At 41.3% G+C, this 13,984-nt stretch overlaps 1 protein-coding gene across 1 annotated transcript in view; it reads right to left on the bottom strand.

Annotated features, from left to right (window-relative positions):
* Positions 1-13,984, bottom strand: part of PEX7 (peroxisomal biogenesis factor 7) — a 312,578-nt gene that overhangs the window by 185,839 nt on the left and 112,755 nt on the right. Inside the window, exon 7 of the mRNA XM_089676224.1 lies at positions 7,085-7,198. Coding sequence (XP_089532350.1) covers positions 7,085-7,198 — 114 coding nt within the window. The remainder of the gene's footprint in view (positions 1-7,084; positions 7,199-13,984) is intronic.

Here is a 13,984-nt window from a genome sequence, read left to right as displayed (position 1 = left end):
AGTTAAAGGAAAGAAATGTTCGCTCAAAAACATACTTGTAGTAACGATACATGGACATTAAACAATGTGTGCAAACCCGGGCAAATTGAATTTCTGTTTTCTTGTCATGACAGCCCTGAAACTCATCTAGGAAACACATATAATGTACATTCAATGGCCATGGAATGTATAAAAGATGTACATTTGAAAATATTGTTTATGTCTACCTACGAAATGGGACTTTCATCTTACCAATTTTGTTTTTCATCATTTTCTTGCTTTTTTAAATGCATGACATGATTACAAGAAAGTAGGCTGACTGCACATCCAAATATACAGTTGTGTTCAAAATAATAGCAGTCAGACATCACTAACCTGATCAATCACTGTTTTTGGTAGAAATGATATTTCTACATGGCAAATAATTTACTAGCAGGTGTAGTAGAGTAATAGAAATCCAACAGACCCAACAGTCATGACATGCATGCTGCTGATTCTGTGTAATTGAATCGCTAATTGAAAGGGGCATGTTCAAAATAATAGCAGTGTGGAGTTCTATTAGTGAGGTCATTCATTCTTTAAGAAACAGGTGGCAATTATTGCCTTTATTTAAGGAAGGAAGACAGCAAATGTTGTACATGCTGGTTACAGTGCATTTCTCTCTGAAACTCTGAGGAAAATGGGTTGTTCCAGACACTGTTCACAAGAACAGCGTACCTTGATTAAAAAGTTGATTGGAAAGGGGAAAACATATAAAGAAGTGCAGAAAATGATAGGTTGCTCAGCTAAAATGATCGCAAATGCGTTAAAATGGCAACCAAAACCTGAAAGATGTGGAAGAAAGCTAAAAACTACCATTCGAATGGATAGAAGAATAGCCAAAATGGCAAGGACTCAGCCAACAATCAGCTCCAGGAAGATCAAAGAAGGTCTAAAGTTACCTGTGAGTACTGTTACAATTAGAAGACGCCTATGTGAAGCCAAGCTATCTGCAAGAAGCCCCCGCAAAGTCCCACTGTTGAAAAAAAGACATGTGCTCAAGAGGTTACAATTTGCCAAAGAGCACATTGGACTGGCCTAAAGAGAAATGGCGCAACATTTTGTGGACTGATGAAAGTAAGATTGTTCTTTTTGGGTCTAGTGGCCGGAGACAGTTTGTCAGATGACCCCCAAACACTGAATTCAAGCCACAGTACACTGTGAAGACAGTGAAGCATGGTTGTGCAAGCATCATGATATGGGGATGTTTCTCATACTACGGTGTTGGGCCTATTTATCGCGTACCAGGAATTATGGATCAGTTTGAATACATCAGAATACTTGAATAGGTCATGCTGCCTTATACTGAAGAGGAAATGCCCTTGAAATGGGTGTTCCAGCAAGACAACGACCCCAAACACACCAGTAAACGTGCAACATCTTGGTTCCAGACCAACAAGATGAACGTTATGGAGTGGCCAGCCCAATCCCTGGATCTTAATCCAATAGAAAACTTGTGGGGTGACATCAAAAATGCCGTTTCTGAGGCAAAACCAAGAAATAGAGAAGAATTGTGGAATGTAGTCCAATCATCCTGAGCTGGAATATCTGTTCACAAGTGCCAGAAGTTGGTTGACTCCATGCAACACAGATGTACAGCAGTTCTCAGAAACAGTGCTTATACAACTAAATATTAATTAAGTGATTCAAAGGAAAGCAAAATCTTCAAACATTTTTCAGTTTATATAGTGAATGTTTGAGTTTGTAAAGAAGAATACAAACACTGCTATTTTTTTGAACAGTCTAATTTTCACTTTTCTTCAATTTTTTTAGAGGAACAACACAAATTTGATATATTTTTCTTCATGTTTTGATTTGGAATAGAATGTGTAGTGTTCCCAATGCATTTGTGTGTATGGAAATAAAAGCTATTAGAAGGATTTTGAGCTTTATTCACTTATTTCAACACACTGCTATTATTTTGAACACAACTGTAGATGTCACAATGAGGTAAGATGACGGAGTGAGATTTATAGAAAGAAAAAGTAGTAATTCTAATTTTGTGTATGGCTCTGGTTACTAAGGCAACACATAGCAAAAATAAATTATACCAAAGCATTAACGCAAATTAAGAAAGAAGTATGGCTTTTGAAAAAAATAAATATTTATACCAGGGATGTCAAACTGGCGGCCCTCCAGCTGTTGCAAAACTACAAGTCCCATCATGTCTCTGTCTTTGGGAGTCATGCTTGTAACTGTCAATCCTCATGGGACTTGAGTTTGGCAACAGCTGGAGGGCCACCAGTTTTACACCTTGATTTATACTAACCTAAATGGATGTAGCATTTATCCAATACTGTATCTGTCCCCTTTTGGTTCTAAGACTGAAAACTGAGCAATCAAAGACTGCTAATCGCTCAGTCCTCCCCTCAGCTTTTTCAGAGAGCCTTTCAGTCACCGGCTCTCTGCTCTGCCCCTCCAGTGCTCACTGGAGTGCTGTGCTGTGGAGGGGGCGGGAGCAGCTGGCTCAGGCTCTCCGCAGCCCACTAAGAGGATAAGCTAGGTGCAGGTCCAAAACCCAATCCCCCCGTCATGTATTCTGGGCTCTGCTTGCCTATCTGTGGGCCCGGGATTGCCATGTAACGGGCGCATGAATAATTAAGGTTTGACATGTTGTGTATCTATTTACTCAGTGCAGTCCATGCAGCAACTGAGTCTGCATCTGCTTCTATGGTCTACCTGCACGCAGCTCCCAGGTAGTTGCGGAGGACAGGTCTCAGCACCCATCTGTGTGAGCCCTAAACCAAAATCTGAATTTTGTTTTGCCAATCCACCTGTCTGCTGCCATTGGAAAAGGCAGTCTGACTACTCAAATATGTGTCCTGCCTCATAAAGTGCAGGGGGGATCTTTGTAAGACAAAGGCATCGTTTTGCTGCCAATCAGTATCTCTGCTTCATATAGAACCCTAAAGCCCCATTCACACCACAAAATGTCATTCATTTCAATGGTTCCTGTTCACATTTGAGTATTTTGTCACCTGTAGCAAAATGCTTGTTACTCAAAAAAGTCCATGAGCTTCTTTCCAGGCAGAGTGGAGCATTTTTGACACCACAGACTTCAATGGACATCCCTGTCCATGAGTGTATTACGAAAAGGGGAAAAAGAATAAGAAAGAAAGAGAGAGAGAGACCCCTAGAAAAGGGATGTCAAACTGGTGGACCTCTAGCTGTTGCGAAACTACAAATCCCATCATGCCTTTGCCTCTGAGAGTCATGCCATCATGCCAATGCCTAATGGGACTTGTGGTTTGGAAACAGCTGGAGGGCCGCCAGTTTGACACCCGTGCTCTAGAGCATTAATCCTAAATTGCAGAAAAAAATGCATTGCTATCCAAGCTGAACTGCAGCTGAATCACACAGCTGGTTCTACCTAAATTGCTCTAGAAAATTTAAGGAATTTGAACCGCTTCAATGTGAATATAGCATGAAGCTTGAATACACATGTAAACCACTTGTAATACAGTGAGGTACAGAGGTATTTGAACACCCTGCTATTTTGCAAGTTCCCCCACTTAGAAATCATGGAGGGGTCTGAAATTCACATTGTAGGTGCATTCCCACTCTGAGAGACAGAATTGAAAAAAAAATTCAAGAAATCGCATTGCATGATTTTTAAAGAATTTATTTGTCTTACACTGCTGAACATAAATATTTGAACACCTAAGAAACAGCAAGAATTCTGGCTCTCAAAGACCTGTTACTGTGCCTTTAAAAAGTCCACCTCTACTCCACTCATTAATCTAACTTAGTAGCACCTGTCTGAGCTCTTTAAAGACACCTGTCCACCCCACAGTCAGTCAGATGCCAACTACTACCATGGGCAAGACCAAAGAGCTGTTAAAAGACAACAGAGACAAAATTGTGGACCTCCACAAGGCTGGAAAGGGCTACAGGGCAATTGCCAAGCAGCTTGGTGAAAATAGATCAACTGTTGGAGCAATTGTTAGAAAATGGAAGAGGCTAAAGACGACTGTCAGTCTCCCTCGGACTGGGGCTCCATGCAAGATCTCACCTCGTGGGGTATCACTGATGATAAGAAAGGTGAGGAATCAGCCCAGAACTACAAGGGAGGAGCTGGTCAATGACATGAAGAGAGCTGGGACCACAGTTTCAAAGGTCACTGACGGTAGAACACTACGCTGTCATGGTTTCAAATCATGCATTGCACGGAAGGTTCCCCTGCTTAAGTCATCACATGTCCAGGCACGTCTGAACTTTGCCAATGACCATCTGGATGATCCAGAGGAGGCATGGGAGAAAGTCATGTGGTCAGATGAGACCAAAGTAGAACTTTTTGGTCTAAACTTCACTCGTCGTGTTTGGAGGAAAAAGAAGGATGAGTTGCATCCCAAGAACACCATCCCTACTTACAGCATGGGGGTGGTAACATCATGCTTTGGGGGTGCTTTTCTGCGAACGGGACAAGACGACTGCACTGTATTAAGGAGAGGATGAATGGGGCCATTTATTTTGAGATTTTGGGCAACAACCTCCTTCCCTCAGTCAGAGCATTGAAGATGGGTCGTGGCTGGGTCTTCTAACATGACAACGACCCGAAGCATACAGCCAGGATAACCAAGGAGTGGCTCCGTAAGAAAAATATCAAGGTTCTGGAGTGGCCTAGCCAGTCTCCAGACTTAAATCCAATAGAAAATCTTTGGAGGGAGCTGAAACTCTGTGTTGCTCAGCGACAGCCCCGAAATCTGACAGATCTAGAGGAGATCTGTGTGGAGGAGTGGGCCAAAATCCCTGTTGCAGTGTGTGCAAACCTGGTCAAGAACTACAGGAAACGTTTGACCTCTGTAACTGCAAACAAAGGCCTCTGTACCAAATATTAACACTGATTTTCCCAGGTGTTCAAATACTTATGTTCAGCAGTGCAAGACAAATAAATTCTTTAAAAATCATACAATGTGATTTCCTGAATTCTTTTTTTAAATTCTGTCTCTCAGAGTGGGAATGCACCTACAATGTGAATTTCAGACCCCTTCATGATTTCTAAGTGGGAAAACTTGCAAAATCGCAGGGTGTTCAAATACTTCTGTTCCTCACTGTACACTTCTAAAATGCTCCTATACGATTTCAGAACTCCTAGAAAGGCCTGAAAATCACCATAATCAGATATGAATGCAGCCATCTTAACATGTTTGCTTTATTTTATCTCCAATACTTTTTCAGCCAGTATTTTAATGAAATCGTTCATTTTACCTTCTCAACAGCTGCCCTATTTCAGACCTGACTGAAAACTTACAGTGAGAAACAGGAACAGTAATGAGTGATTGAACACCATACACATGATCCAACTCTCTCACAATGCCTTTTGTGCTACCTTGTGCCCTAAACAGAATTGGAGGATAAGGCAGGTGTGTTTTGACATTCCGGGCACTGGCTTAACCTCTTTGGCGGTATTCCCGAGTGTAGCTTGGGGTAAAATTTCAGTACCACAAGCGGTATCCCCGAGCTACACTCGGGCTTACAATGCGTCATTGCTCAGGGAGTCCCTGCAGCACTTACCTTGTCCTTCGCTCCCGCGATGTGTCCCCTGCAGTGTCCCCGGCCATCTCCTCCGGCCGATGCTGGCATCCAGCTTCGGTGTTCCTGTCCCTGTGACGTCGGGACGTACGGGCGCAGGAACCAGCAGCAAATTTGAAATTTTAAAAAAATGTAATTTTTTTTAAAACGATTATTACATAGTAAAACATTGCTGTTTCAAACCATTTCACAAACATTTTGTTCCTACTGCTTTGTCCTGTGCCCTACCTGCATTTTGACTGTTCTTTCTGCCTGGGAAAAGTCCATTACATCCAAAAAGCATCCCTTTAGGTCAAAGCGGTTTTAGACCAGCTAGAGAACAGCGACAGTAAATCAGAACCACTTGCAGAATTGAGTGATAATGATTCGTGGGGGAATTCATCATCAGACACTGAAAACGATTTTGCGACTTTGCTCAGTGATTTGTGAACTTGGAGCTATATTTCAAATTTCAGTGTTTTTGGTTTGATTATATTATTGAATTAAATTTATTATATTATTATTTTTTATGATTATTTATTAAATTATAATGTATGATTTCATGTTTCAAGTTTTATCATATCCGGAATGTTTACTAGACTCTTGTTCGGACAGATTTCAGTGAGTTATTCCTAAAAATGACAGGCCTACAATAAAAAAACTACATATTTCCATGCAAAATAATGGTACCGCTTTCAGCACCAAAAATCTGAAATAATCATACTGCCAGGGAGGTTAAAGGATAAGTTCACCTTTCAGACAAAAATAATAAATGCACATTTTTTTTGCAGGTAAAAAAATATGCATTTATTATTTCTGTCTACAGGAGCCTGGAAAGCATTGCACCAGCAATCAGTAGTTCCCAGATGCCATGCAGGTCTCCTGCAGACCTGTCAGAATATCTGCTTGTCATACGGGATGTATGAGCAAGCAGATATACTGACAGGAAGCTTCAATGAAGTACCATGGCGCTCCACAGCACCATCGTAGTTCATTGAATATTACGAGCGGACAGCCGCTAAGTCTGTGAATGAATGACGTGGCCGTGTGGACGGAGCCACAAACGGCTGGACAGTTTTCAAATTAGACAGATAGTACGGGGAGACTTCTCCCCGTACTATCTGTCAGAGGAAGGGGGGGGGGAGTGGCAGTGTCTATGGTAAACATTTTACATGTTCCACCCTAAAAACGGGTGGAACATGTAACATGTTCCCAAAAGTGAACTTCTCCTTTAACCTGGTATGTCAGTACTGATCAGGTAAAGTTCATAGCCTGTCCAGTCATTTTGTTCTTAGGGAATGACTGTTGCCCAGTCCAACTGTCAGACATCCATGTCTATTGGTGCCTTACAGAATAACCAAGGAGCAGCACTACTACACAGACAGCATAAGTGATAAACAGATATGACTTCGCCATACCTATATATATATATTGTTATAGAGCATATAGAGAAACATTTTTTTCAGTTGATATAAGACTATTTGCCGTAACATGCATCCTTTTTAATTGCATTTGTATGGATAAGTAACAAATAGTTGTCAGAATGGAAACTTACTTTGACTCGCCTAATAGCATAGTTATGACCATGTAGTTCAAAGACAGGCTGCCTTGTTGTCCTTATATCCCATCCTTTTAGATTGCAGTCAACCGCACCAGTCACAAGAAGGTTCTAGAAGTGAAAAAAAGTTCATTACTGTACAGAATTCACACATGGAACAATGAAAATGCTCACTAGCAGGCATTTTTTATGAAAGCCTACTTATACCTATGCTTGCTCTGTTCTGCATCTTTTTGAACTGGATCAAAGGTAGTAGAAATGTGCAGGGACACATCAGAATTGGAGAATTCTTGCATACATTCAGTTAAATTCCCTCAGTAAGCATACTCCATCTCACTTTCTGCACTCCACCCTAAAATTCCACTTTTCCTTCCCTGCTGTCCTTGTTTGCCTTTACACCTTCAGACTCCTGCACCACATACTATACGTTTTTGCTTTCCTTCCCAGTGAGGAAACCCACTCTTCCACACATTCTTTTTTGCAGCGTTAAAGTCGAACTAAACTTTATCTGAACGCCACAAACTGAAAATGCTATTTCATTAATTTTTTTTGTTCAAAGCAAGCTTAACCATCCATCCATGTTTCATTTTGATGAGAAATCAGTTTGAAAAACACCGACTAGCATTTCTAGCTGCAGCCATCTTGAGTAAGAGCAATCGGTAGTGCGCTGTGTCTCTGGGCCACCGGCTCTGTCATGTGATCAGCTGTTTCCAATCACAGCTGATCACATGTAAATAAGGACATGCTGGTTATCAGTATTCCTCTCCTCATGAGCTGTCATGCTGACAGTTCGTGAGGAGAGGAGAGCCGGTAATCGGAATTCCTCAGAGGGGATATCAACACTGATCATCAGTGCCCTGATGATAAGTGTAGCCCCATCAGTGCCACCTGTCAGTGCCCATCAATGCCATATCAGTGCCCATCTGAGCTGCATTTCAGTGCCATCTATCAGTGCCAGTCAGTGCCACCTATGAGAGCTGCCAATCAGTGCCGCCTATGAGTGCTGCCAGTCAGTGCCACCAGGCAGTGCCGCCTATCAGTGCCCGTCAGTGCCGCCTAACCGTTCCAGTCAGTGCCGCCAAACAGTTCCAGTCAGTGCTGCCTATCAGTGCCATATATGAGTACTGCCTTTTAGTGTCCATCAGTGATGTCTCTCAATGCCCACTAGTGATGCCTGCCAATGCCCATCAGTGCTACCTTCCAGTGCTTCCTCATCAGTGCCCATCACTGCAGCCTCTTTAGCGCACATCAGTTAAGGAGAAAAATTACTCATTTACAAAATTTTATAACAGAAACTAAGAGAAAAAAAAAACTTTTTTTAAAAAAAATTTCTGTTGTTTTTGGTTTGTTTATCAAAAAATAAAAAACACAGTGGTGATTAAATACCACCAAAAGAAAGCTCTGTCTCAAAAAAAGATAAACATTTCATATGAGTACAGTGTTGCATGACCGCACAATTGTCATTCAAAGTGCGACAGTACTGAAAGCTGAAAATTGGCCTGGGCAGGAAGGGGATGAAAGTGCTCGGTAGACAAGTGGTTAAGGTCTATTTACTAAAGCTGGAAAGTCTAAACCCTGGTGCAGCTCTGCAAACAAACCAACTGGCTTCCAGGTTTTATTGTCTAAGCTTGATAGAACAAGCTGAAGTTATAAACTGATTAGCTGCCAAGCAGAGCTGCACTCTCCAGTTTTAGTAAATCATTGACTTTGTGGGAATATCAGAAACCTGGTTGGAAAGCTCACATGACTGGGTGGCTAATTTCAAGGGATACACTCTGTTCCGGAGGAACAAAACTAGCAAAAGAGGCAGAGAGGTATGCATGTATGTGAAGAGAAATCTGAAAGTGATGAGAGACTGAGAGACGACATCATGAGAACTGTGATGGTCAATATGGCTGGAGCCCCATAAGAGCGCAATAAATAGTAAATTACTTGTGGGAGTAAGTTATAGGACCAATAAGATAAAAGGATGAGGAAGAGTATCAGCTCCTTCACAGACTGCAATATTATTATTGGTGATTTTAATTATCATTATACTGATTGGACAAACAGAAGTGGACACTCAACAAAGGCTTATCATTTCTTAAATGTATTTCAGGACAATTTAATGGAACTGGTGGTTGAAGCTCCAACAAGGAAAAATGCTCTATTGAAACTATTATTTTTAAACAAGTTTACAGATGTGCAAGCTAGAGACAACTTAGGTAATAGTGATCACACGTTCACCATAAGGTAAAGGTAAGATAGGCAGTTGGTACAAAAAGAACTCTAAATTTCAAAAAAGCTAACTTCAATAAGCTGCGATCATTACTGCATGACATTGAATGAGACCAAATATTTGCAATAAGTGCATTAGTAATTGTATTCCATTTGGTAACAAACATAAATGAGCAAAATTAAAACCTATGTGCCTAAAAGAGGTCTTTAACCACTTGCCGCCCTGCCACTGCATATATACGTGTGCAGGGCAGCACTGGGGCGCAAAAGCACGTTTTAAAACGGGCTCCGCGCTCCTGACGTTTTCGCCGGCAGGGGGCGCGCGCGCTCCCGCCGACCCGCGGGTGACACCATTTGATCCCGGAGGGATCAATCATTCGATATAAGCCAGTGATGTCTCGCTGAAATCAGATGATCGGTCCCTGTCCTATCCTGTCCTGTGTTGACATTTACACAGGACAGGATATGATGTCATTCTTCTCTGCCTGGACACATTCCATTCCAGACAGAGAAGAAGACATACAAACAGTGAGTAAAACAGCACACATTTACACTTAGAACACACCTAGGACACATATAACCCCCTGATCGCCCCCCCAGTTAACCCCTTCACTGCCCTGTCACCAGTGTCACTGATCAGTGAACCGATTTTTACTGATCACTGTATCAGTGTCGCTGGCGACTTCCGATAGTGTTAGCGCCCCTCCCAGATAGCGCCAGTTTGCCCGCTAGTACACCAGTAATCCCGTTAAACCCCTTAATCTCTCCCCCCCCCCAGTTAACCCCTTCACTACCCTGTCACCAGTGTCACTGATCAGTGAACCGATTTTTACTGATCACTGTATCAGTGTCGCTGGCGACTTCCGATAGTGTTAGCGCCCCTCACAGATAGCGCCAGATTGCCCGCTAATACACCAGTAATCCCGTCTAACCCCTTGATCGCCCCCCCTCCCCGAGTTAACCCCTTCACTGCCCTGTCACCAGTGTCATTGATCAGTGAACAGATTTTTACTGATCACTGTATCAGTGTCGCTGGCGACTTCCAATAGTGTTAGCGCCCCTCCCAGATAGCGCCAGGGGCGATTTTTACTGATCACTGTATCAGTGTCGCTGGCGACTTCCGATAGTGTTAGCGCCCCTCCCAGATAGCGCCAGATTGCCCGCTAATACACCAGTAATCCCGCCTAACCCCTTGATCGCCCCCCCTCCCCGAGTTAACCCCTTCACTGCCCTGTCACCAGTGTCATTGATCAGTGAACAGATTTTTACTGATCACTGTATCAATGTCGCTGGCGACTTCCAATAGTGTTAGCGCCCCTCCCAGATAGCGCCAGTTTGCCCGCTAGTACACCAGTAATCCCGTCTAACCCCTTGACCCCCCCCCCCCCCGAGTTAACCTCTTCACTGCCCTATCACCAGTGTCATTGATCAGTGAACAGATTTTTACTGATCACTGTATCAGTGTCACTGGGGACTTCCAATAGTGTTAGCGCCCCTCCCAGATAACGCCAGTTTGCCCGCCAGTACAACAGTAATCCCATTTAACCCCTTGATCGCCCCCCAGTTAACCCCTTCACTGCCCTGTCACCAGTGTCATTGATTACAGTGAACAGATTTTTACTGATCACTGTATTAGTGTCACTGGTGACTTCCGATAGTGTTAGCGCTCCTCCTAGATAGCGCCAGTTTGCCCGCTAATGCACGGGATTTTTTTTACCAAAAACATGTAGCAGAATACATTTTGGCTTAAATTTATGACTAACTTTGAGTTTACGATATATTTTTTATAGCTGAAAGTAGAAAATATAGTTTTTTAAAAAAATTTTGTTTTTTTTGTTTATAGCGCAAAAAATAAAAAGCGCACAGGTGATAAAATACTACCAAAAGAAAGCTCTATTTGTGTGAAAAAAAGGACGTAAATTTCGTTTGGGTACAGCATTGCATGACCGCGCAATTATCATTTGAATTAGTGCAGTGTTGTATAGCAAAAAAAGGCATAAATTACAGTATCTATACCATAGTTTGTAGACGCTATAACTTTCACACAAAGCAATCAATATACACTTATTGGGATTTTTTTTTACCAAAAACATGTAGCAGAATACATTTTGGCTTAAATTTATGACTAACTTTGAGTTTACGATATATTTTTTATAGCTGAAAGTAGAAAATATTGGTTTTTTCAAAATTTTCGTGTTTTTTTTTGTTTATAGCGCAAAAAATAAAAAGCGCACAGATGATAAAATACCATCAAAAGAAAGCTCTATTTGTGTGAAAAAAAGGACGTAAATTTAGTTTGGGTACAGCATTGCATGACCGCGCAACTATCATTTGAATTAGTGCAGCGCCAAACAGCAAAAAAAGGCCTGGTCATTAAGGGGGGTAAATCCTCAGGAGCTCAAGTGGTTAAAAAGTACAAAGTAGAAGAGACACCCTTGTCCAGATTTACAAGGAATACAACAACAAATGCAAGGGAGCAATAAAACACGAAAAATACATTGCTAGAGCAAGTTAAACAAATCCATTATTTCTCTTCAGTTTTTAACTGATGAAAAATACAGGTTTGATAACTGTAACAGTATTACTAATAACATTTCACCGGAAGTACCTCTAGGGCTTGCAGAATACAAGGTACAAGAAACCAGAGAAACATATTGTGACCAAATCACCAGCCTCGGATGGCTTACACCAAGTCCTTAGGGAACTTAGTTACATTATAGCCAAACCACTATTTCTAATTTTTAAAGAAAGATTACTGACTGAAATGGTGCCAACTGATTGGCGTAGAGCAAATGTGTTACCAGTTTAAAAAAAAAAGGATTGAGATGTATATGAAGAAATTACAGACCACTCAGTCCAAGATCATTAGTACAGGAATTTATTTGAGGGAATGGTAAGGGACCCTATTCAGAAATCTGTTAACAATAAAAGGTATCATACGTAAATCACAACCAGCATGGATTTATGAATGATCGTTCTAGTCAGATAAACCTGTTATTTTATGATGAAGTAAGTGAAAAACTGATGGAGGACGTCCAGTGGACATATTTTGTATTCCAATGTTTTTATTGAAATGTTATAAAAGACAGCAAAGATAACATTTGAACAGGAGTCATATCAAAAACATGAGTTTGTTAGGAAGTTTCAAAGACAGAGTATACCCTGCATTGAGAGCATTGAGGCATGGTGGTGGTGTCCGAGGATCTGAAGAGGTCCAGAGGATTATATACCCAGTATACCTTCATTATCAAACAGACAAACAAACAATTGGCAATTTGCAACCTACTACTTAGGAGAGCCTGATCACGGATATATATCCCACCCCAGAAGGAGTACAACATAGTTGTCTGGCTAATAGTGGGGGGCTGTTTCAGTCTCTTGAGCTCTCTGTTGCACATTCCAGTGAGACCATTATATGTGGTACTGGCCTCTGTAGACTAAATCAACGTGTATGTCACTAGGGGAATAGTCAGTGGCTTTACCATGTTTACCTAATGGGGAGGGAGCGCAGTCTACTTCTTCGGTCTTGTTGGGATCCCCTCATCGATTGGCCTCTAGTATTGTTATCGGGTGCTCCCCTCCATTGTCTATGTGCAGATAAATCCACTCATAGCTCCTAAAGAAGCAACATAATTGTGAAACATGTTGAGCCATCATCACCTTAATATTAAGAGTAACCCTCTCAGTCATTGCCAAGACATGGCATATCTATGATGTTGTGGAGTCTACTAACTGTATGTGAATCTGCATTGATTTCCGTATATGTTACAGGGTTAGGTTATATTCTGTAAGTGATTGTATATGTGTACTTATTCAATAAAGCATTGAATTTTATGAATTATAGTTGTGGTGCCTATAAAGTCCATGATTTTAGTCCAATCTACAAACTACAGCATTAGAATATTTTCAGACAAGCAGTCATACACAAAGTAATAATGATACTCAAAAATAATAATGATACTCAAAAAAACAGGAAACAGGAATCTGGACCATGGGTGGCCAGGAATGTAACAAACCCAATCAGCAGAGTCAATATCAGTAATACATGAAAACGGCAATGTTAATAATACAGTGGTAAACTACGCGGGGATGGGGGGGGTAAAAGATATAATAGATATGAGGTAAAGTGAAAGAGAAAGACCTGTAAAGAACACTCCCCTGCACTTAAATGGATAAACCCTACTCTAAGCAGCTAAACACCTTACTTCAACCGCAAAGTGCAGAAAATAAATAAATAAAATTGGTGTAGTGCTAAATAAACACTAACATGTGTATCATAAAGATGAATAACACTCATTAAACCGTGTATGCAAAAATAAATCATAAATACATAAGTGTTATATAAAGTGCAAACACTACAATGCATACATATTGGATGATTCCTTCAACATAGGGAATCAATAAAATGTGAACATAAAAAACATGAAAAACACAGTGCAAGTGTACAAACCACACTCAGTGCAAATAAATGTCCACTCCAAGTCCACACGCTGCACTTATAATATTGAATAGTGCTCCACAAAAATAAAACACGTGTAAACTCATCCCACCGTGAAGTGAATCCAGTGCCAAATCCAAAAATAGCCAAAATGCCCCCTCACCTCCTTACAGTGACCACAAGGGCCAGCTCGCTTTTTAAGGGTAAGCTACACTTTCACTGGGATATCCTCGTCACCACCA

Source organism: Staurois parvus, unplaced genomic scaffold, assembly GCF_062004578.1.
Source record: "Staurois parvus isolate SC_StPar_1 unplaced genomic scaffold, SC_StPar_1.0 ptg000165l, whole genome shotgun sequence".
In the NCBI taxonomy this organism is placed as follows: Eukaryota; Metazoa; Chordata; class Amphibia; order Anura; family Ranidae; genus Staurois; species Staurois parvus.
The sequence above is the reverse complement of the archived record's forward strand: the minus strand, read 5'-3'. Positions and strand labels throughout refer to the sequence as shown.